We start from the raw sequence: 22,837 nt of genomic DNA, 5'->3' as shown, positions 1-22,837 counted from the left end.
GGGGGGGGTCAATGTAATTTGTATAAAATATTCCTCTCCTTCAACTGCCTTGTGTATCACCTGGAGCAGAGACTGTGCTGTGTACATCTCATCTGGAGGTTATACAGGATAAATTCAGGTGAGGAGGGTCAGCGGGTTCATGCCAGGGGATGGGAGAGAGAGCTAGATGGCTATAGGAGGCCGAAATCAGGAGCAGACACCGTTACCTAAATAAGCCCTATGGGAAAATGAGTCCTGTTATGACTTAGACATATTGTGTCGCTCACGTTTCTTCAGAACCTAACTTCCCCATGATACCTCTTACTGTATACTAGTTACTGGCTAGCCCCCTATATTGATTTTTGGGTGACATCTGGATTATTCTGGGTCTCCCTTGTCTGTTTTGTGGCTACCCAAGCCGTGGATTCTACAAATATGTCACCAGATGTACAGAAATGATAAGGCCCCGCCACTCCCTGCCTGATGAATATGATAATACCCTGTGTACACGAAGATTTGACAGTCCAATGAATTTTATTGTAATTCAATCATTTGTTTAGAAAGAGACCAGAAACATTTATTAAAATTGCCTTCTTTTTTTTTTTGGACGTCCTACAGGTATTAACATGAGTCGGGAACCAGATTCCACCGAGGAGCAGCAAAACGCAGGCGGACATCTACAGAATGGTAGGACGTGTGATAGCTGTGTATAGTGTATTGTATAGTATGTAATGTGGTCATAGGTGTTTAGTACATAATGCGGTATATAATGAAGTTCTAAGTGTTCAGTATATAATGTAGCTATGAGTGTCTAGTATATATTGTGGTATATGACGTAGTAGTAAGTGTTTAGTGCTGGTTTATCGAGCAATACTGTTATTTAGAGAGTAGTGAATGAGAGTGAGGATACAATTCTACTATTACACTGTAAACCTGTGCATCAAAAAGTAGTCTATATTATTGTACTATACATATAATACTGCAAAGGGTTATCCAGATAGATAGATAGATAATAGGATAGATAGATACAGATAGATAGATAGATAGATAGATAGATAGATAGATAGATAGATAGATAGATAGATAGATAGATAATACAGAGTTATAGAATGCTGAATCCTTTACTTTTCACTTTCTATGGCACTTCTAATATATATTCATCCCGCTGAAATTTTTTCGAATTGAAGAGAAAACACGGAATAGATACATATGGGATAGATAGATAGATAGATAGATAGATAGATAGATAGGAGATAGATAGATAGATAGATAGATAAATAGGTAGATAGGAGATAGATAGATAGATAGATAGATAGATAGATAGATAGATAGATAAATAGAGACAGATAGGAGATAGATATTTACCTTTACAAACAGATGAGTGTTAGCTGTATATATACACACATAATGAATACAGAGATGATTCGTAGTCATTGAGTAGATGTACAGTATCATGACTGATGTTTCTATACCTGGTTTATGTGTGATTTTGATATCTCCTGTGTGCTAAAGACACGTGCCTGTTAATACATAACTTATATTTGATCCCCCCCTTCCCTCATGCACCAAAAAGTCATTAAGTCAAAATATGTTTTTTTAATTTAATTAAGGATAGATAGATAGATAGATAGATAGATAGATAGATACTGATTAGAGATGAGCGAACACTGTTCGGATCAGCTGATCTGAACAGCACGCACCCATAGAAATGAATGGAAGCACCTGTGACGCCAGACGCCGGCAAAGTCAGCGTCACAGGTGCTTCCATTCATTTCTAAGGGAGCGTGCTGTTCGGATTGGCTGATCCGAACAGTGTCCGCTCATCTCTAATACTGATATGACATGGGACTCCTGATAACCAGTTGATTTCCAGCGTTCCCTTATTCTGTCTTATATATAGACAGTGTATATGGAAGCTTTATATTGTGCTATTATTATGTGCAGGATATACAACATTCCCAGTAATATATACACTTCACTGGTAAATGATATACTATGTAGTTCTTTCATAATCCATCAGATCCATGACTGCTATTCACACACTTATAGGAGGAAGTATAGGAGTCAGTTTAGTAAATTACAGTATATTATCTATGACATATCTAGGTGAGACTATTAATAGCAGCACTATAGTATACATCATCATCATCCTCATCCTCATCTTCACTACAGTGTAAATAATGTCTCATACAGCCGCAGTCATTCCCTTACAGTAGTTATAATGTCTCTGCGCCTATTATTACCTGTGAGATGACATTGTACCTATGTAGCAAATTTTCCGTCACAGAATTATTTTTTTCAGCCCGGTACAGGGTCCCTGCTGGTTTCTACGTCTTGGTTCTGTTTCGCCCACTGGGCACATGACTTGCTACTGGTGAGACATAGCGCAGCCGCTGGTGTACTTGGCATTGTAGTGCACATTACACAATCATTCATGATGCAAATTTATTTTTCTTTTTAAAGGGTTTTTTTTAAAAAAAAAAAGGTTCAGAAGGGGGAGAGAAGGATGAGACAAGCAGTCCTTACCTCCCCAATCCCCACAGCTCCCAGTCTGAGGTTTTTCTTCCTGGGTCCATCTTTGTATACAAGAAATGCCCCCATTTAGCCAGGGTGACTAGGCTGGCATTTCCTGTATGGCAAGATGGACACCAGAGCTCAGTATATCAATGCAGCCCTACAGATAGATAGGTTAGAGTCACCTGAATCATACAGTGTTTCCTCCTTGTGAATCGCTGCCTCCATTGCTGAGATATTGCAGTTTTTTCAAATAATGTCTTTGGAGCCACAAGGGCGTTGCTGCTTGCCTCTTTGGAGCAATGGCAACAACATCATTGCCCCAAAGAGCTCATATGCATATTGACAAAGACAAAGATATCTCAGCAACAGATGGAGGGATTCCTAAGTGGATAACACCATTTGATTCAGGTGACCCTAACCTATCTATCTGCAGGGCTGGGGTGATATGCTGAGGTCTGGTGACCCTAACCTATCTATCTGCAGGGCTGGGGTGATATGCTGGTTCTAGTAACATTAACATATCTATCTGCAGGGCTGGGGTGATATGCTGGGTTCTGGTGACAGTAACCTATCTATCTGCAGGGCTGGGGTAATATCCTGGTTCTGGTGACCCTAACCTATCTATCTGCAGGGCTGGGGTGATATGCTGGGTTCTGGTGACACTAACCTATCTATCTCCAGGGCTGGGGTGATATGCTGGGTTCTGGTGACCCTAACCTATCTATCTGCAGGGCTGGGGTGATATGCTGGGTTCTGGTGACACTAACCTATCTATCTACAGGGCTGGAGTGATATGCTGGTTCTGGTGACCCTAACCTATCTATCTGCAGGGCTGGGGTGATATGCTGGTTCTAGTAACATTAACATATCTATCTGCAGGGCTGGGGTGATATGCTGGGTTCTGGTGACAGTAACCTATCTATCTGCAGGGCTGGGGTAATATCCTGGTTCTGGTGACCCTAACCTATCTATCTGCAGGGCTGGGGTGATATGCTGGGTTCTGGTGACACTAACCTATCTATCTCCAGGGCTGGGGTGATATGCTGGGTTCTGGTGACCCTAACCTATCTATCTGCAGGGCTGGGGTGATATGCTGGGTTCTGGTGACACTAACCTATCTATCTACAGGGCTGGAGTGATATGCTGGTTCTGGTGACCCTAACCTATCTATCTGCAGGGCTGGGGTGATATGCTGGTTCTGGTGACACTAACCTGTCTATCTGCAGGGCTGGGGTGATATGCTGGTTCTGGTGACACTAACCTATCTATCTGCAGGGCTGGGGTGATATGCTGGTTCTGGTGACACTAACCTATCTATCTGCAGGGCTGGAGTGATATGCTGGTTCTGGTGACAGTAACCTATCTATCTGCAGGGCTGGAGTGATATGCTGGTTCTGTGACACTAACCTATCTATCTGCAGGGCTGGAATGATATGCTGGTTCTGTGACACTAACCTATCTATCTGCAGGGCTGGGTGATATGCTGGTTCTGTGACACTAACCTATCTATCTGCAGGGCTGGGGTGATATGCTGGTTCTGGTGACACTAACCTATCTATCTGCAGGGCTGGAGTGATATGCTGGTTCTGTGACACTAACCTATCTATCTGCAGGGCTGGGTGATATGCTGGTTCTGTGACACTAACCTATCTATCTGCAGGGCTGGGGTGATATGCTGGTTCTGGTGACAGTAACCTATCTATCTGCAGGGCTGGAGTGATATGCTGGTTCTGTGACACTAACCTATCTATCTGCAGGGCTGGGGTGATATGCTGGTTCTGGTGACAGACTCCCTTTAATGTCGCAACAGAAGGAGCGGTCAATCAGTTAATTAATCAATGCTTTAAAAAAAAAATTAACCCTTTCTGAGCCTGTTTTTTTTATAATATGTATTTCGTGTAATATGGGCACTACAGTACAAAACACATGAGTAGCCACGCTATGCAAACTGAAAATGTGTGATATATTAAGAAATATGTAGCTTGCTGGGGGAGTAATATACCAGCCAGGGATAGAAATAGACTTGACAGGCTGATTAGAAGGGCCAGCTCTGTCCTGGGGAGCCCCCTGGACCCAGTACAGGTGGTGGGTGACAGAAGGACACTGTCCGTGGTGAGCTCCATGCTGGAGAACAAATCCCACCACATGTATGAGACCGTGATAGCACTGGGCAGTACTGTCAGTGACCGGCTGCTTCACCCCAGGGGTAAGAAGGAGCGTTATCGGGGTCCTTCCTCCCAACCGTGGTCAGGCTGTATAATCTACATCAGGCCAAGCGAAGATCACTCCACACAGAGAACTAAATGATCCTGAAGTTGTGATATCCCTCTTACTATCTTCTTTCTTTTATCTTTTTATCTGTAGTTGCTATCACTGTGATGCCTCTACCATGGAGCTCTTGTATTTTGTATTATCACTGTATTATCCATGCTGCTGTAACACACTGAATTTCCCCAAGGTGGGACTATTATGGTCTGACTATTTTCATGCTGAAATTCCTCACCATTTTCCTCTGTGTGAATGGGTTTCCTCTGTGTTAAAGGGTTGTCTTATCTTATCTTATTTGTTCTTATCTTATCTCAACTGACCAGTCCATGCAGGAGACTCCTGGTTTTCAGGCCCCATCACATGAATGAGCTGCCGGCTCCTTAGTATTCACTCTATTGTGGTGTCAACTAATTGCAGTGAATAATAATGAGGAGCTTGCATTGAACCCACCCCCAACCCCCATTATGTTCTTACATTTACCAAGAAAAAACCCTTCCATTGAGGGCAATGAAGGTGGCTCAAAAAAAAAAAAAAAAAAAATAGAATAAAGCTCAAGGTTAATTAAACAAATGAGATTATATACATTTATGTATAATTGTATGTGTATATATTGTATGAGATATTACTAAATCTCTACAGAAGGAAAGTAAATTGCAATAAACCCATTTTAATAATGCACTTTACTAAATGACTGCAGGAAGTCAAGTCGTTGTTTTTTTCTACAGCAGTTTTTGCTGCGCTTCGCTATGTGTGGCCTAAACTTCATGCTGTGCCTGGCAGGGCAAGGAAATGCCTGCTATCATAGATCTCAGTGTCAGATGGTCAAACTTGAACTTTTTGTTCCCCTGTCGGGTCATTCTTTATAGAACAGCAAACTAGTATTAAATAGAACTAAAATATAATCCTAAAAACCTCAGGTAACCAAAGTAGGCCAAATGCCTGCCGAGGAATAAATAAAATCCTACTGCGACGCTTCCAGATATACAGGTTAGGATGATCGATGTGCAAAAGTTGCATCCTGTTCCACGAAGCTCAATATGCGTTGTATTTTCAGGCAATATTTGGTCTTGGAAACCACATGTTTCTTCTGTGTATCTTGGCTGCAGGACATTGCAGTCACCTGCTCCTCAGTGATTGTCTTGTCTTGATATGAAGCGAAGCTTTTACCTTTCAGTCATTCTTATCGCTCTAAGATACCGTGACCTAAAGCGAGGAGGTTTAAGCCGGGTTCACATGGGGTTTTTTGGTCTGGAACCCGAGGTCGAGGCCGCCTCAGGTTCCGGACCAAAATACGGGTAGCTGCGACTGGATGCCGCAGTGCACTTACTGCCAATGGGGGAATGGATTAAGACCAGCATGCAAAATGCCAGTATTGATAAATTCTCCTTACTGAATTAGGTATATACCAACTATGCAGTAAGCGCCATCTATTGGTGTCTATGGGAAGTTGGCATACAGGGACAGTTTTATTATTCCTAATATTTAGACGGGGTCACGCTGACGCTGCATTCTACATTTTGTGTATACCTTTCTCCAATTATCTGTCTCTCTTCTTTTACCCCTCCCCCAACTTTTCTCTCGCTGTATCTCCAATGAATCTGTCTTTGTCTTCCAAGGTGGACTTTGTGCTTACTGAAATGTCAGAATACATGTTATACGTAGTGCTGCAGCTACTAATATGTTTTCTATCTCACCCCAAGTGCTATATTTGCATCAGCACTGGTCAGTAGTAGAGATGAGCGAACACTCCCACGCACGCTCCCATAGAAATGAATGGAAGCGGCCGGCACGCAGACTTTGCCGGCAGCTGGTCACTTAACCCCCCGTGTGCCGGCTACGTCCATTCATTTCTATGGGAAAGTCCAAAATCTTTCAGGTAACCAAAGTGACATGCCTACCAAGGAATAAATAAAATCACACTGCGACGCTTCCAGATAGACAGATTAGTATAACGAATGTGTAAAAGATACATCCGAGGAATTCCTGTTCCACGAAGCTCAGTGCCTTGTATTTCCAGGCAATATTTGGTCTCCACATGTGTTTCTGTGTATCTTGGCTGCAGGACGTTGCAGCCACCTGCTCCTCAGTCAGTGTCTTGTCTTGATGTGAAGTGAAGCTTTTACCTTTTCATTCATTCTTATAATCGCTCTAAGATACCGTGCCATAAAGCGAGGGGTTTAGAGTGAACTTCTGCAATGAGTCAGATTTTAATATATATCTTTATATAATGTTTTTCTTCTGATACAGAACTCCAGATCCTCTGCATAGACATAAGCCATTACATGAAGCCCCCCCTAGAGGGAGATCAGTGTATTACTGCGTACTCTATGTACTAATGTCGCTACGTAAGAAAACCAACATAGAGGTGTCACATCTTATCGTATTTTGTCACAGCGCTTTCCCCTTTTTAGACAGTGGGTAGAGCAGGGTACTAATATAGATATACCTCGGCCTGTCAAATTTACTATTAGTCACACCATTTCTATCGTGAGTGATACCAAAATCGAGATTCCATTGGCACATGGAATTTTCTGAGGTGCAGCAGAGTTACTAAGAACCTGGAGCCTCATAATATTTCTGGGGCGATTGGTGCCAATGGCAGGATGAATAAAGACCAGCATATATTCCCCATACTAAATTAGTTATATACCATAGTTATATACCAGCTATGCAGTAAGCGCCCCCTAGTGGTGGCTACAGGAATTTGGCATAGAGGGGCAGTTTTATTATTCCTAATATTCAGACAGGGTACTTAATCTAAAGATGACGGCTCACATTGCCTAATAAATTTTGTGCAGCATTGGTGTAAATTTACGCTACCCATTGGTTGGCTGACTTTGCCACATGGGTTTGGCAGACATTGGCATATTTTAAGCCACAACCCTTTCTATACAATATTGCTTTAACACTTGGCCATGCCACCTTCCTAAGTGAGACATAAAAAGTGTCTCACATATTTTATACATAGTGTTGCAGCTAATAGTAAGTTTCTATCTCACCCCAAGTGCTTTATTCATATCAGTACTGCTCAGTAGTTCTCTCTAATATCCTCCATGCTGCTGCTGCTTTTCAGTAAGTGAGAACACGCATTAGGTGACAGAATGCCTTTGTTATTCAGTTGCGGAGCCCATTTTCATGCCAATTGTCATTGGATTCATATGCAGATGAGAGGAAGTGCTTTGACCAGGAATTTAGAGCTATGACCAAAGCCCATGCACGTTAAGACACCTCCACAAAGCTTGTCCCCTTCATTTGCATATGCGTTTTTTCTGTTAATAAGGATCATGTGATGTAATAAGGAGGAAGGCCCTTAACATTGAAACCAATGGTGCTATATTTGCTTTTGTGGGCTAACCCTCTGATACTAGTGAGTTCCCTCAACGCGTTTCACCATCAACATAGGATCGTCAGGAGGGTAATAAAGTTCAATTCAATATGCTGGGTGCAGCAAGTTTATGCAGTGGGCAAGCCTACACACGTACCGGGGGTCTACCATCAAGTCCTTGGGAACTGCAGTTTTCACTGCATAAACTTGCTGCACCCAGCATATTGAATTGAACTTTATTACCCTCCTGATGATCCTATGTTGATGGTGAAACGCGTTGAGGGAACTCACTAGTTGTATCAGAGGGTTAGCCCAGGTTAGATTTTGCATACAGATAAGGGAGCTGCAACAGTATATTGGGTCATTGAAAGGGGTTACCTTTATTTAAGAAATGATATAATATATTGAACAGGCTGACCAGCTTATATGGAGTTGGAACCCCTCCCTAGTGGTATAGCAATGTTGCACTCTATCCTGCTGAGGCTACCCATAGCGATTATTCTTATTTGAGTGCAGATACAGACCTCACTCATGATATTTAAAACCCAGTATTTGACATCTTTAATTTGAGAGGCAATTGTTTAGCCACAGCAACACAACATCTTTTGTGAATATGTCAAGAATGGTGGGACCTAGAGAGCTGAAGCCAGGTCTAAAACCTTCAGAAGCCCCTGATTCATCCATGTGCTAAATTTGGTCAGATTGGTCTAATTTAGATTATATTTTGATATACATATATACATACAAGATATAAGATCACATGATATACCAGGGTACCACAGGACCAGATTTTGGACATAACAGTTACCAGTAAACTAAGTAGCAGCACTCAATGCCAAGCAGCAGCTGCAAAAGCCAATACAAATTTAGGCTGCATAAAAAGGGATATTACCTCTTGGCTTTGTTATGGTAACCTATATCTTCATCATTGCAACAGCCTATTAGGTAACTAATGTGACTTGCCTCACCAAATCTGGTATAGACATCACTGTGTCATCTCATGTCCTTATTATATATTGGCCTATTAGGTAATTCTCTAAACCGCTTCTGGCTGTGTTCTCCATTGTGTCGCTATGATTATTCTATTCTGACTTTTACTATGCTTTTTCGCAATATCTCATTACATCAGCATTTGGCACCACATCCTTGTCGTTGCTTAATATAATGCAAGCTTATGTCACCGGGACGCTAAAATAACTAGAGATGAGCGAACAGTGTTCTATCGAACTCATGTTCGATCGGATATTAGGCTGTTCGGCATGTTCGAATCGAATCGAACACCGCGTGGTAAAGTGCGCCATTACTCGATTCCCCTCCCACCTTCCCTGGCGCCTTTTTTGCTCCAATAACAGCGCAGGGTAGGTGGGACAGGAACTACGACACCGGTGACGTTGAAAAAAGTAGGCAAAACCCATTGGCTGCCGAAAACATGTGACCTCTAATTTAAAAGAACAGCGCCGCCCAGGTTCGCGTCATTCTGAGCTTGCAATTCACCGAGGACGGAGGTTTCCGTCCAGCTAGCTAGGGCTTAGATTCTGGGTAGGCAGGGACAGGCTAGGATAGGAAGGAGAAGAGAACCACAACAGCTCTTGTAAGAGCTAAATTCCAGGGAGAAGCTTGTCAGTGTAACGTGGCACTGACGGGCTCAATCGCCGCAACCCAGCTTTCCCAGGATCCTGAATGGAATACACTGTCAGTGTATTCCCGTATACCCGATATATACCCCGATACCCGTTCCAACGGTGTGCCCCCCCACCTTCACCCCAGAAATACCCTGCAAGTCCCCTAGCAATAGAATTGGGGCTATATACACCCACAATTTTTACTACTGGTATACAGTGCCATTGTCTGACTGGGAATTCAAAGAATATATTGGGGTTATAAATACCCTCATTTCTTGCTACTGCCATATAGTGCCAGTTTCTGACTGGGAATTCAAAGAATATATTGGGGTTACGTGCACCCACAATTTTTACTACTGGTATACAGTGCCATTGTCTGACTGGGAATTCAAAGAATATATTGGGGTTATAAATACCCTCATTTCTTGCTACTGCCATATAGTGCCAGTTTCTGACTGGTAATTCAAAGAATATATTGGGGTTACGTGCACCCACAATTTTTACTACTGGTATACAGTGCCATTGTCTGACTGGGAATTCAAAGAGTATATTGGGAATACAAATACCCTCATTTCTTGCTACTGCCATATAGTGCCAGTTTCTGACTGGGAATTCAAAGAATATATTGGGGTTACGTGCACCCACAATTTTTACTACTGGTATACAGTGCCATTGTCTGACTGGGAATTCAAAGAATATATTGGGGTTATAAATACCCTCATTTCTTGCTACTGCCATATAGTGCCAGTTTCTGACTGGTAATTCAAAGAATATATTGGGGTTTTCGTGCACCCACAATTTTTACTACTGGTATACAGTGCCATTGTCTGACTGGGAATTCAAAGAATATATTGGGGTTATAAATACCCTCATTTCTTGCTACTGCCATATAGTGCCAGTTTCTGACTGGTAATTCAAAGAATATATTGGGGTTACGTGCACCCACAATTTTTACTACTGGTATACAGTGCCATTGTCTGACTGGGAATTCAAAGAGTATATTGGGAATACAAATACCCTCATTTCTTGCTACTGCCATATAGTGCCAGTGTCTGACTGGGAATTCAAAGAATATATTGGGGTTACGTGCACCCACAATTTTTACTACTGGTATACAGTGCCATTGTCTGACTGGGAATTCAAAGAATATATTGGGGTTATAAATACCCTCATTTCTTGCTACTGCCATATAGTGCCAGTTTCTGACTGGTAATTCAAAGAATATATTGGGGTTACGTGCACCCACAATTTTTACTACTGGTATACAGTGCCATTGTCTGACTGGGAATTCAAAGAGTATATTGGGAATACAAATACCCTCATTTCTTGCTACTGCCATATAGTGCCAGTGTCTGACTGGGAATTCAAAGAATATATTGGGGTTACGTGCACCCACAATTTTTACTACTGGTATACAGTGCCAATTTCTAACTAGGAATTCAAAATGCGCAAGGCTCCCGGAAAGGGACGTGGACGAGGCCGTGGGCGAGGTCGGGGGAATGGTTCTGGGGAGCAAGGTAGCAGTGAAGCCACAGGGCGTCCCGTGCCTACTCCTGTGGGGCAGCAAGCATTGCGCCACTCCACAGTGCCAGGGTTGCTTGCCACATTAACTAAACTGCAGGGTACAAACCTTAGTAGGCCCGAGAACCAGGAACAGGTCTTGCAATGGCTGTCAGAGAACGCTTACAGCACATTGTCCAGCAGCCAGTCAGACTCTGCCTCCTCTCCTCCTATTACCCAACAGTCTTGTCTTCCTTCCTCCCAAAATTCCGAAGCTTTACAGAACAATAACCCAAACTGTCCCTGCTCCCCAGAGCTGTTCTCCGCTCCTTTCATTGTCCCTCAACCTGCCTCTCCACGTCACGATTCCACGAACCTAACAGAGGAGCATCTGTGTCCAGATGCTCAAACACTAGAGTCTCCTCCATCTCCGTTCGATTTGGTGGTGGATGACCAGCAACCCACCCTCATCGACGATGATGTGACGCAGTTGCCGTCAGGGCATCCAGTTGACCGGCGCATTGTGCGGGAGGAGGAGATGAGACAGGAGTTGGAAGAGGAAGTGGTGGATGATGAGGACACTGACCCGACCTGGACAGGGGGGATGTCAAGCGGGGAAAGTAGTGTGGATGTTGAGGCAGGTGCAGCACCAAAAAGGGTAGCTAGAGGCAGAGGCAGAGGTCAGCAGCTTAGGCGAAGCCAGGCCACACCCGGAATCTCCCAAGATGTTCCAGTTCGTACCCAGCCCCGAAAAACTCCCACCTCGAGGGCACGTTTCTCGAAGGTGTGGAGTTTTTTCAAGGAATGCGCCGAGGACAGATATAGTGTTGTCTGCACAATTTGCCTCTCGAAATTGATTAGGGGCTCTGAGAAGAGCAACCTGTCCACCACTTCAATGCGCCGTCATTTGGAATCCAAGCACTGGAATCAGTGGCAGGCAGCAACGGCAGGACAAAGGCCGCCTGCCGTTCACGCCACTGCCACTGCCTCTGCCACTGCCTCTGCCTCTGCCACTGCCACTGCTGACTGTGCTGGCGATGCACTCCAGAGGACGAGCCAGGACACCACTTCATCTGCCTCCGCCACTTTGTTGACTTCTACCTCATCCTCCCCTGGTCCTGTCTTATCTCCTTCTCCTGCACCATCAAAGGCACCATCAGGCGTTTCTTTACAACAACCCACCATCTCTCAGACATTGGAGCGGCGGCAGAAATACACTGCTAACCACCCACACGCGCAAGCCTTGAACGCCAACATCGCTAAACTGCTGGCCCAGGAGATGTTGGCGTTCCGGCTTGTTGAAACTCCCGCCTTCCTGGACCTGATGGCAACTGCGGCACCTCGCTATGCCGTCCCTAGCCGTCACTACTTCTCCCGGTGTGCCGTCCCCGCCTTGCACCAGCACGTGTCACTCAACATCAGGCGGGCCCTTAGTTCCGCGCTTTGCACAAAGGTCCACTTGACCACCGACGCGTGGACAAGTGCATGCGGACAGGGACGCTACATTTCACTGACGGCACACTGGGTGAATGTAGTTGAGGCTGGGACTGCTTCCCAAACTGGCCCGGTGTACCTCGTCTCCCCGCCTAACATTCCTGGCAGGGACACGAGAAGAACACCCCCCTCCTCCTCCTCCTCTACCGCCTCCTCCTCCGCCACCGCCTCCTCCTCCGCCACCGCCTCCTCCTCCGCTGTTAGATTGACCCCAGCTACGAGTTGGAAACGTTGCAGCACTGGCGTTGGTAGACGTCAGCAGGCTGTGCTGAAGCTGATCAGCTTGGGGGACAGACAGCACACTGCCTCCGAGGTGAGGGATGCCCTCCTCGATGAGACGGCAATATGGTTTGAGCCGCTGCACCTGGGCCCAGGCATGGTCGTTTGTGATAACGGCCGGAACCTGGTAGCAGCTCTGGAGCTTGCCGGACTCCAACATGTTCCATGCCTGGCCCACGTCTTCAACCTAGTGGTGCAACGTTTCCTAAAGAGCTACCCCAATGTTCCAGAGCTACTGGTGAAAGTGCGGCGCATGTGCGCCCACTTTCGCAAGTCGACAGTAGCCGCTGCTAGCTTAAAATCTCTCCAGCAACGCCTGCATGTGCCACAACACCGGCTTTTGTGCGACGTCCCCACACGCTGGAACTCAACGTTTCAGATGTTGAATAGAGTGGTTGAGCAGCAGAGACCTTTGATGGAATACCAGCTACAAAACCCTAGGGTGCCACAAAGTCAGCTGCCTCAGTTTCACATCCATGAGTGGCCATGGATGAGAGACCTTTGTGACATCCTACGGGTCTTTGAGGAGTCCACAAGGAGGGTGAGCTCTGAGGATGCGATGGTGAGCCTTACAATCCCGCTCTTGTGTGTTCTGAGAGAATCCCTGATTGACATCAGGGATAACTCAGATCACACAGAGGAGTTAGGGATAGCATCCGATCCGTCACAGCTGGAGAGTAGGTCCACACATCTGTCCGCTTCACTGCGTTTAATGGAGGAGGAGGAGGAGGAGGAGGAGGAAGAAGAGTTGTCCGATGATGTGATGGTGATACAGGAGGCTTCCGGGCAACTTCGAATCGTCCCATTGTTGCAGCGCGGATGGGTAGACATGGAGGATGAGGAGGAAATGGAGATTGAACTTTCCGGTGGGGCCAGAGGAGTCATGCCAACTAACACTGTGGCAGACATGGCTGAGTTCATGTTGGGGTGCTTTACAACCGACAAGCGTATTGTCAAAATCATGGAGGACAACCAGTACTGGATCTTTGCTATCCTTGACCCCCGGTATAAAAACAACATCTCGTCTTTTATTCCGGTAGAGGGGAGGGCCAATCGCATCAATGCTTGCCACAGGCAATTGGTGCAGAATATGATGGAGATGTTTCCAGCATGTGACGTTGGCGGCAGGGAGGGCAGTTCCTCCAGTAGGCAACCAAGTTCTCACCGGTCCACACAAACGAGGGGCACACTGTCTAAGGTCTGGGACACCTTGATGGCACCCCCTCGCCAAAGTGCCGCCACGGAGGGTCCTAGTGTCACCAGGCGTGAGAAGTATAGGCGCATGTTGCGGGAATACCTTTCCGACCACAGCCCTGTCCTCTCCGACCCCTCTGCGCCCTACACGTATTGGGTGTCGAAGTTGGACCTGTGGCTTGAACTTGCCCTATATGCCTTGGAGGTGCTGTCCTGTCCTGCCGCCAGCGTCCTATCTGAGAGGGTGTTCAGTGCAGCCGGTGGCATCATCACTGACAAGCGCACCCGTCTGTCAGCTGAGAGTGCCGACCGGCTCACTTTGATAAAAATGAACCACCACTGGATAGAGCCTTCATTTTTGTGCCCACCTGTGTAAAGCACCCCAACATGAAACTCCATGTCTGTACTCAACCTCTCCAATTCCTCCGCATCCTCATACTCATCCACCATAAGCGTTGCACAATTCTGCTAATACTAGGCTCCCTCCAACATGATTTCCCCCAACTCTGCTGGTTAGAGGCTCCCTCCACCCTGATTTCCACCAACTCTGCTGGTTAGAGGCTCCCTCCACCCTGCTTTCCCACAACTCTGCTGGTTAGAGGCTCCTTCCACCATGAATTTGCCCAAACTGGGCTGTTTAGAGGCTCCCTCCACCATGAATTGGTCCAAACTGGGCTGGTTAGAGGCTCCCTCCACCATTAATTGGTCCAAACTGGGCTGGTTAGAGGCTCCCTCCACCATGAATTTGCCCAAACTGGGCTGTTTAGAGGCTCCCTCCACCATGAATTTGCCCAAACTGGGCTGTTTAGAGGCTCCCTCCACCATGAATTGGTCCAAACTGGGGTTTTTAGAGGCTCCCTCCACCATGAATTGGTCCAAACTTGGCTGTTTAGAGGCTCCCTCCACCATGAATTGGTCCAAACTGGGGTGGTTAGAGGCTCCCTCCACCATTAATTGGTCCAAACTGGGCTGGTTAGAGGCTCCCTCCACCATTAATTGGTCCAAACTGGGCTGGTTAGAGGCTCCCTCCACCATGAATTGGTCCAAACTGGGTTTTTTAGAGGCTCCCTCCACCATGAATTGGTCCAAACTGGGCTGGTTAGAGGCTCCCTCCACCATGAATTGGTCCAAACTGGGGTGGTTAGAGGCTCCCTCCACCATTAATTGGTCCAAACTGGGCTGTTTAGAGGCTCCCTCCACCATGAATTGGTCCAAACTGGGTTTTTTAGAGGCTCCCTCCACCATGAATTGGTCCAAACTGGGCTGGTTAGAGGCTCCCTCCACCATGAATTGGTCCAAACTGGGGTGGTTAGAGGCTCCCTCCACCATTAATTGGTCCAAACTGGGCTGGTTAGAGGCTCCCTCCACCATTAATTGGTCCAAACTGGGCTGGTTAGAGGCTCCCTCCACCATTAATTGGTCCAAACTGGGCTGGTTAGAGGCTCCCTCCACCATGAATTTGCCCAAACTGGGCTGTTTAGAGGCTCCCTCCACCATGAATTTGCCCAAACTGGGCTGGTTAGAGGCTCCCTCCACCATGAATTGGTCCAAACTGGGGTTTTTAGAGGCTCCCTCCACCATGAATTGGTCCAAACTTGGCTGTTTAGAGGCTCCCTCCACCATTAATTGGTCCAAACTGGGCTGGTTAGAGGCTCCCTCCACCATGAATTGGTCCAAACTGGGTTTTTTAGAGGCTCCCTCCACCATGAATTTGCCCAAACTGGGCTGTTTAGAGGCTCCCTCCACCATGAATTGGTCCAAACTGGGGTGGTTAGAGGCTCCCTCCACCATTAATTGGTCCAAACTGGGCTGGTTAGAGGCTCCCTCCACCATTAATTGGTCCAAACTGGGCTGGTTAGAGGCTCCCTCCACCATGAATTTGCCCAAACTGGGCTGGTTAGAGGCTCCCTCCACCATGAATTGGTCCAAACTGGGTTTTTTAGAGGCTCCCTCCACCATGAATTTGCCCAAACTGGGCTGGTTAGAGGCTCCCTCCACCATGAATTGGTCCAAACTGGGGTTTTTAGAGGCTCCCTCCACCATGAATTTGCCCAAACTCTGCTGGTTAGAGGCTCAATCCACCCTGATTTTCAAAACAAATGTTGGTGCCAACCTCAACTTACTACAAGGGCCAAATTCACTGCTGGTGACAAGCTCTCCTCACTGCAAGTGCCAAATACACATGTTTCAAGGTGTTTTCCTACTGTCAGAGAGGTGGTATTGAGTGTGTAAAGTGTGTAGTTGTTAGGCTGTGATGTTGGGGTAATAGAGGGTCTTTGGTGTGTTAGATGCCCCCAGACATGCTTCCCCTGCTGTCCCAGTGTCATTCCAGAGGTGTTGGCATCATTTCCTGGGGTGTCATAGTGGACTTGGTGACCCTCCAGACACGGATTTGGGTTTCCCCCTTAACGAGTATCTGTTCCCCATAGACTATAATGGGGTTCGAAACCCGTTCGAACACACGAACATTGAGCGGCTGTTCGAATCGAATTTCGAACCTCGAACATTTTAGTGTTCGCTCATCTCTAAAAATAACTAAGACCTCGTTCACACTTCATGAATTTATCAATACTTTAGATTAGATTTTTAAGACAATGCCAAGAGTGGATCCTGAGTACAAAAATATATCTGTGTAACACTTATCATCTCAATGTCACATTGTGGTATTGTATCTAATGATAACTAAAGTACAAACCTGCTGGATTTTGGATGAAGATCACAAGTCACATACACATGTGCTACACTATGTTCTATAGATAGGTTCATAGGAGCCCTGACAGTGTTCTACACTATGTTTTATAGATAGGTTCCTAGGAGCTCTGACAGTGTTCTACACTATGTTTTATAGATAGGTGCCTAGGAGTCCTGACAGTGTCCTACACTATGTTTTATAGATAGGTTCCTAGGAGCCCTGACAGTGTTCTACACTATGTTTTATAGATAGGTTCCTATGAGCCCTGACAGTGTTCTACACTATGTTTTATAGATAGGTTCCTAGGAGTCCTGACAGTGTTATACACTATGTTTTATAGATAGGTTCCTAGGAGCCCTGACAGTGTCCTACACTATGTTTTATAGATAGGTTCCTAGGAGCCCTGACAGTGTTCTACACTATGCTTTATAGATAGGTTCCTAGGAGCCCTGACAATGTTCTACACTATGTTTTATAGAGAGGTTCCTAGGAGTCCTGACAGTGTACTACACTATGTGTTATAGATAGGTTCCTAGGAGCCCTGACAGTGTTATACACTATGCTTTATAGATAGGTTCCTAGGAGTCCTGACAGTGTTCTTTACTATGTTTTATAGATAGGTTCCTAGGAGCCCTGACAGTGTCCTACACTATGATTTATAGATAGGTTCCTAGGAGTCCTGACAATGTTCTACACTATGTATTATAGATAGGTTCCTAGGAGTCCTGACAGTGTTCTACAATGTTTTATAGATAGGTTCCTAGGAGCCCTGACAGTGTTCTACACTATGTTTTATAGATAGGTTCCTAGCAGACCTGACAGTGTTCTACACTATGTTTTATAGATAGGTTCCTAGGAGCCCTGACAGTGTTCTACACTATGCTTTATAGATAGGTTCCTAGGAGCCCTGACAGTGTTCTACACTATGTTTTATAGATAGGTTCCTAGGAGCCCTGACAGTGTATTACACTATGTTTTATAGATAGGTTCCTAGGAGCCCTGACAGTATTCTACACTATGTTTTATAGCTAGGTTCCTAGGAGCCCTGACAGTATTCTACACTATGTTTTATAGATAGGTTCCTAGGAGCCCTGACAGTGTTCTACACTATGTTTTATAGATAGGTTCCTAGGAGCCCTGACAGTATTCTACACTATGTTTTATAGATAGGTTCCTAGGAGCCCTGACAGTGTTCTACACTATGTTTTATAGATAGGCTCCTAGGAGCCCTGACAGTGTTCTACACTATGTAAATTAATCAAATCTATAGTATTGAAGCATAATCCTATTCACTTTAGTGTACAGAAGATGAGCTGCAATGCAAGACACAACCTGTAGACAATTGTGGTACTGTTTTTTTTTTTTTTGTTTTTTTTTAATCTGTTTTGTTTTTAATCCTTGACAACACCTTTCTATATACATGGATCATGCACTTCCTAACATACAAGCACATGGAGTTCCTATATAATTCTATATAAACACTTTGGAGCTGGAATAATAGTCACATTGAGATCGCCAATATTTACCTTTACAAACAGATGAGTGTTAGCTGTATATGTATACACACATAATGAATACAGAGATATGTAAATTCTGTCAGATAATACTCATTTTCTTCCAGAAAATGATTGCAATCACAAATTCTTTGGTATTATTATCTTCATTTACTTTGTCTTCAATGGAAAACCACAAAAAGAATTGTCAAAAAGCCAAATTGGATATAATTCCACACCAAACATAAAAAAGGGGGTGGACAAAAGTATTGGCACTGTTTGAAAAATCATGTGATGGTTCTCTAATTTGTGTAATTAACAGCACCTGTTACTTACCTGAGGCACCTAACAGGTGGTGGCAATAACTATATCACACTTGCAGCCAGTTGAAATGGATTAAAGTTGACTCAACCTCTGTCCTGTGTCCTTGTGTGTACCACATTGAGCATGGAGAAAAGAAAGAAGACCAAAGAACTGTCTGAGGACTTGAGAAGCAGAATTGTGAGGAAGTATGAGCAATCTCAAGGCTACAAGTCCATCTCCAAAGACCTGAATGTTCCTGTGTCTACCGTGCGCAGTGTCATCAAGGAGTTTAAAGCCCATGGCACTGTGGCTCACCTCCCTAGATGTGGACGGAAAAGAAAAATTGACGAGAGATTTCAACGCAAGATTGTGTGGATGGTGGATAAAGAACCTCGACTAACATCCAAACAAGTTCAAGCTGCCCTGCAGTCCGAGGGTACAACAGTGTCACCCCGTACTATCCGTCCGCGTCTGAATGAAAAGGGACTGTATGGTAGGAGACCCAGGAAGACCCCACTTCTTACCCAGAGACATAAAAAAGCCAGGCTGGAGTTTGCCAAAACTCACCTGAGAAAGCCAAAAACGTTTTGGAAGAATGTTCTCTGGTCAGATGAGACAAAAGTAGGAAAAGGCATCAACATAGAGTTTACAGGAAAAAAAAAGAGGCCCTTCACAGAAAAGAACACGGTCCCTACAGTCAGACATGGCGGAGGTTCCCTGATGTTTTGGGGTTGCTTTGCTGCCTCTGGCACTGGACTCCTTGACCGTGTGCATGGCATTATGAAGTCTGAAGACTACCAACAAATTTTGCAGCATAATGTAGGGCCCAGTTGGAGAAAGCGGGGTCTCCTTCAGAGGTCATGGGTCTTCCAGCAGGACAATGACCCAAAACACACCAGGTCAGCACTAGAGAATGGTTTGAGAGAAAGCCCTGGAGACTTGTAAAGTGGCAGCAATGAGTCCAGCCCTGAATCCCATAGAACACCTGTGGGGGAGGAGAGATCTCTTGATGGCAGTTTGGAGAAGGCCCCCTTCACATCTCAGGGGGGACCTGGAGCAGTTTGCCAAAGAAGAATGGTCTAAAATTCCAGCAGAGCCTTGTAAGAAACTCATTGATGGTCACCGGAAGCGGTTGTGCGCAGTTATTGTGTCTAAAGGTTGTGCTACCAAGTATTAGGCTGAGGGTGCCAATACTTCTGTCCGGCCCATTTTTGGAGTTTTGTGTAAAATGATCAATGATTTGACTTTTTTTCATTCTCTTTTGTGTTTTTTTCATTGCAAGCAAAATAAATGAAAATATTACCAAAGAGTTTGTGCTTGTGATCATTTTCTGGAAGAAACTGAGTATTATCTGACAGAATTGCAGGGGTGCCAATACTTTTGGCCAACACTGTATCATGACTGATGTTTCTATACCTGGTTTATATGTGATTTGGATATCTCCTGTGTGCTAAAGACACATGCCTGTTAATACATAACTTATATTTGACCCCCCCCCCCCCTTCCCTCATGCACCAAAAAGTCATTAAGTCAAAATATGGTTTAACAGGGGCGTAACTACCATAGAGGCAGCGGAGGCGGCTGCCACAGGGTCCGGTGACGGCCGCTACCGCTGCGGTTTTTTTAAATAGGCTGTCACGGGCCCTATTCACTTGCCGATCCTGGCTGGGCCGGGATCGGTAAGTGACACCGCGGGCCCCACAAGGGCTATCATTATACTCGGGGGGTCTTTGCAGACCCCCGAGTATAATGATCAGCAGATCGGGAGAGGTAATAAACATAAAAAACTGTTACTTACCTCTCCGCGATCCTGCCAGGCCTCCGTCCTACTTTGTCTGACGTCTCTGACATCACATGAACCCGGCATGCTTCCCGGGTCATGTGACGTCCGACGTCATTAACGAAGGACGCGAGTGGCGGTCAGCACAGGAGGACAGCACAGCACAGGAGCCGAGGAACAGGTAAGAAGCAACAGTGTTTTGTTTTGTTTTTTAACGTTTTTATTCCCCGGGTCTCCGATTATTATACTCTGGGGTCTGAAAACTCCAGACCCCAGAACACCAGAAAGACCCCAGAGTATAATAATTGTTTATGGGTGTCCACAGAGGGACATAATACTGTGTGCAGTGGCCACTATTGGGGTTAATACAGTGTGCAGGGGACACTATTGGGGTTAATACTGTGTGCAGGGGTCACTATGGGACATAATACTGTGTGCAGGGGACACTATGGGGCATAATACTGTGTGCAGGGGACACTATGGGGCATAATACTGTGTGCAGGGGACACTATGGGCTATAATACTGTGTGCAGGGGACGCTATTGGGGTTAATACTGTGTGCAGGGGTCACTATGGGACATAATACTGTGTGCAGTGGCCACTATTGGGGTTAATACAGTGTGCAGGGGACACTATTGGGGTTAATACTGTGTGCAGGGGTCACTATGGGGCATAATACTGTGTGCAGGGGACACTATGGGGCATAATACTGTGTGCAGGGGACACTATGGGGCATAATACTGTGTGCAGGGGACACTATGGGCTATAATACTGTGTGCAGGGGACGCTATTGGGGTTAATACTGTGTGCAGGGGTCACTATGGGACATAATACTGTGTGCAGTGGCCACTATGGGGCATAATACTGTGTGCAGGGGACACTATGGGTCATAATACTGTGTGCAGGGGACACTATGGGCTATAATACTGTGTGCAGGGGACACTATTGGGGTTAATACTGTGTGCAGGGGCCACTATTCGGGTTAATACTGTGTGCAGGGGACACTATTGGGGTTAATACTGTGTGCAGGGGTCACTATGGGACATAATACTGTGTGCAGGGGACACTATGGGGCATAATACTGTGTGCAGGGGACACTATGGGGCATAATACTGTGTGCAGGGGACACTATGGGCTATAATACTGTGTGCAGGGGACACTATGGGCTATAATACTGTGTGCAGGGGACGCTATTGGGGTTAATACTGTGTGCAGGGGTCACTATGGGACATAATACTGTTTGCAGTGGCCACTATGGGGCATAATACTGTGTGCAGGGGACACTATGGGTCATAATACTGTGTGCAGGGGACACTATGGGCTATAATACTGTGTGCAGGGGCCACTATTGGGGTTAATACTGTGTGCAGGGGCCACTATTGGGGTTAATACTGTGTGCAGGGGCCACTATTGGGGTTAATACTGTGTGCAGGGGACACTATTGGGGTTAATACTGTGTGCAGGGGCCACTATGGGGGATAATACTGTGTGCAGGGGCCACTATAGGGCATAATACTGTGTGCAGGGGCCACTATGGGTAATAATACTGTGTGCAGGGGCCACTATAGGGCATAATACTGTGTGCAGGGGCCACTATGGGGTATAATACTATGTGCAAGGACCACTATAGGGCATAATACTGTGTGCAGGGACCACTATGGGGCATAATACTGTGTGCAGGGGCCACTATGGGGGATAATACTGTGTGCAGGGGCCACTATGGGGGATAATACTGTGTGCAGGGGCCGCTATGGGTAATAATACTGTGTGCAGGGGCCACTATGGGGGATAATACTGTGTGCAGGGGCCACTATGGGGGATAATACTGTGTGCAGGGGCCAGTAAGGGACATAATACTGTGTGCAGGGGCCAGTAAGGGACATAATAGAGTGCGGAGGAGGGGGTCGGTCGAGGTCTTCGGCGTCAGTTGGGATGGGGGGGCCCATGTTAAAAGTTCGCCACGGGGCCCCGCCATTTCTAGTTACGCCACTGTTTGTTAATTTAATTAAAGATAGATAGATAGATAGATAGATAGATAGATAGAGGAAACTGCATGATGGACTGTTCTGCCCAGGTTCCCTATAAGTGAGACACAATCTCTTATCACAGCTACTGCTGATGTTTAGATGATTCCTATCAAGCAGTTCTATGGAGAAGATGACAGTGTAGCCTGACTGTATACTTATGGCATCTTAGACAAGAATTATTACACTGTCTGTCAGCAGGTAGAGATGGTACTGTCTCTAGCTGCTAAGTCATTATGAGATTGGTAGAAGAGGGATCTCAGCAGATAAGATCAGGGCAGACAGAAAGCCAGATTGTTTGATTCAAGTGACCCCCAACCTATCTATATGCTGGGTTCTGGTGATGGACTCCTTTAACCCTTTATGG

General features: G+C 45.6%; 1 protein-coding gene across 1 annotated transcript in view; it reads left to right on the top strand.

The window, feature by feature from the left end:
* Positions 1 to 581: 581 nt before the first annotated feature.
* POU2F3 (POU class 2 homeobox 3) overlaps positions 582 to 22,837 on the top strand; it is a gene marked incomplete at its 5' end in the record, with an annotated part of 69,333 nt that continues 47,077 nt past the window's right edge. The window contains one exon of the mRNA XM_075279127.1: positions 582 to 666. Coding sequence (XP_075135228.1) covers positions 582 to 666 — 85 coding nt within the window. The remainder of the gene's footprint in view (positions 667 to 22,837) is intronic.

The sequence above is a fragment of the Leptodactylus fuscus genome, chromosome 6 (genome assembly GCF_031893055.1).
Source record: "Leptodactylus fuscus isolate aLepFus1 chromosome 6, aLepFus1.hap2, whole genome shotgun sequence".
Classification (NCBI taxonomy): domain Eukaryota; kingdom Metazoa; phylum Chordata; class Amphibia; order Anura; family Leptodactylidae; genus Leptodactylus; species Leptodactylus fuscus.
The sequence above is the reverse complement of the archived record's forward strand: the minus strand, read 5'-3'. Positions and strand labels throughout refer to the sequence as shown.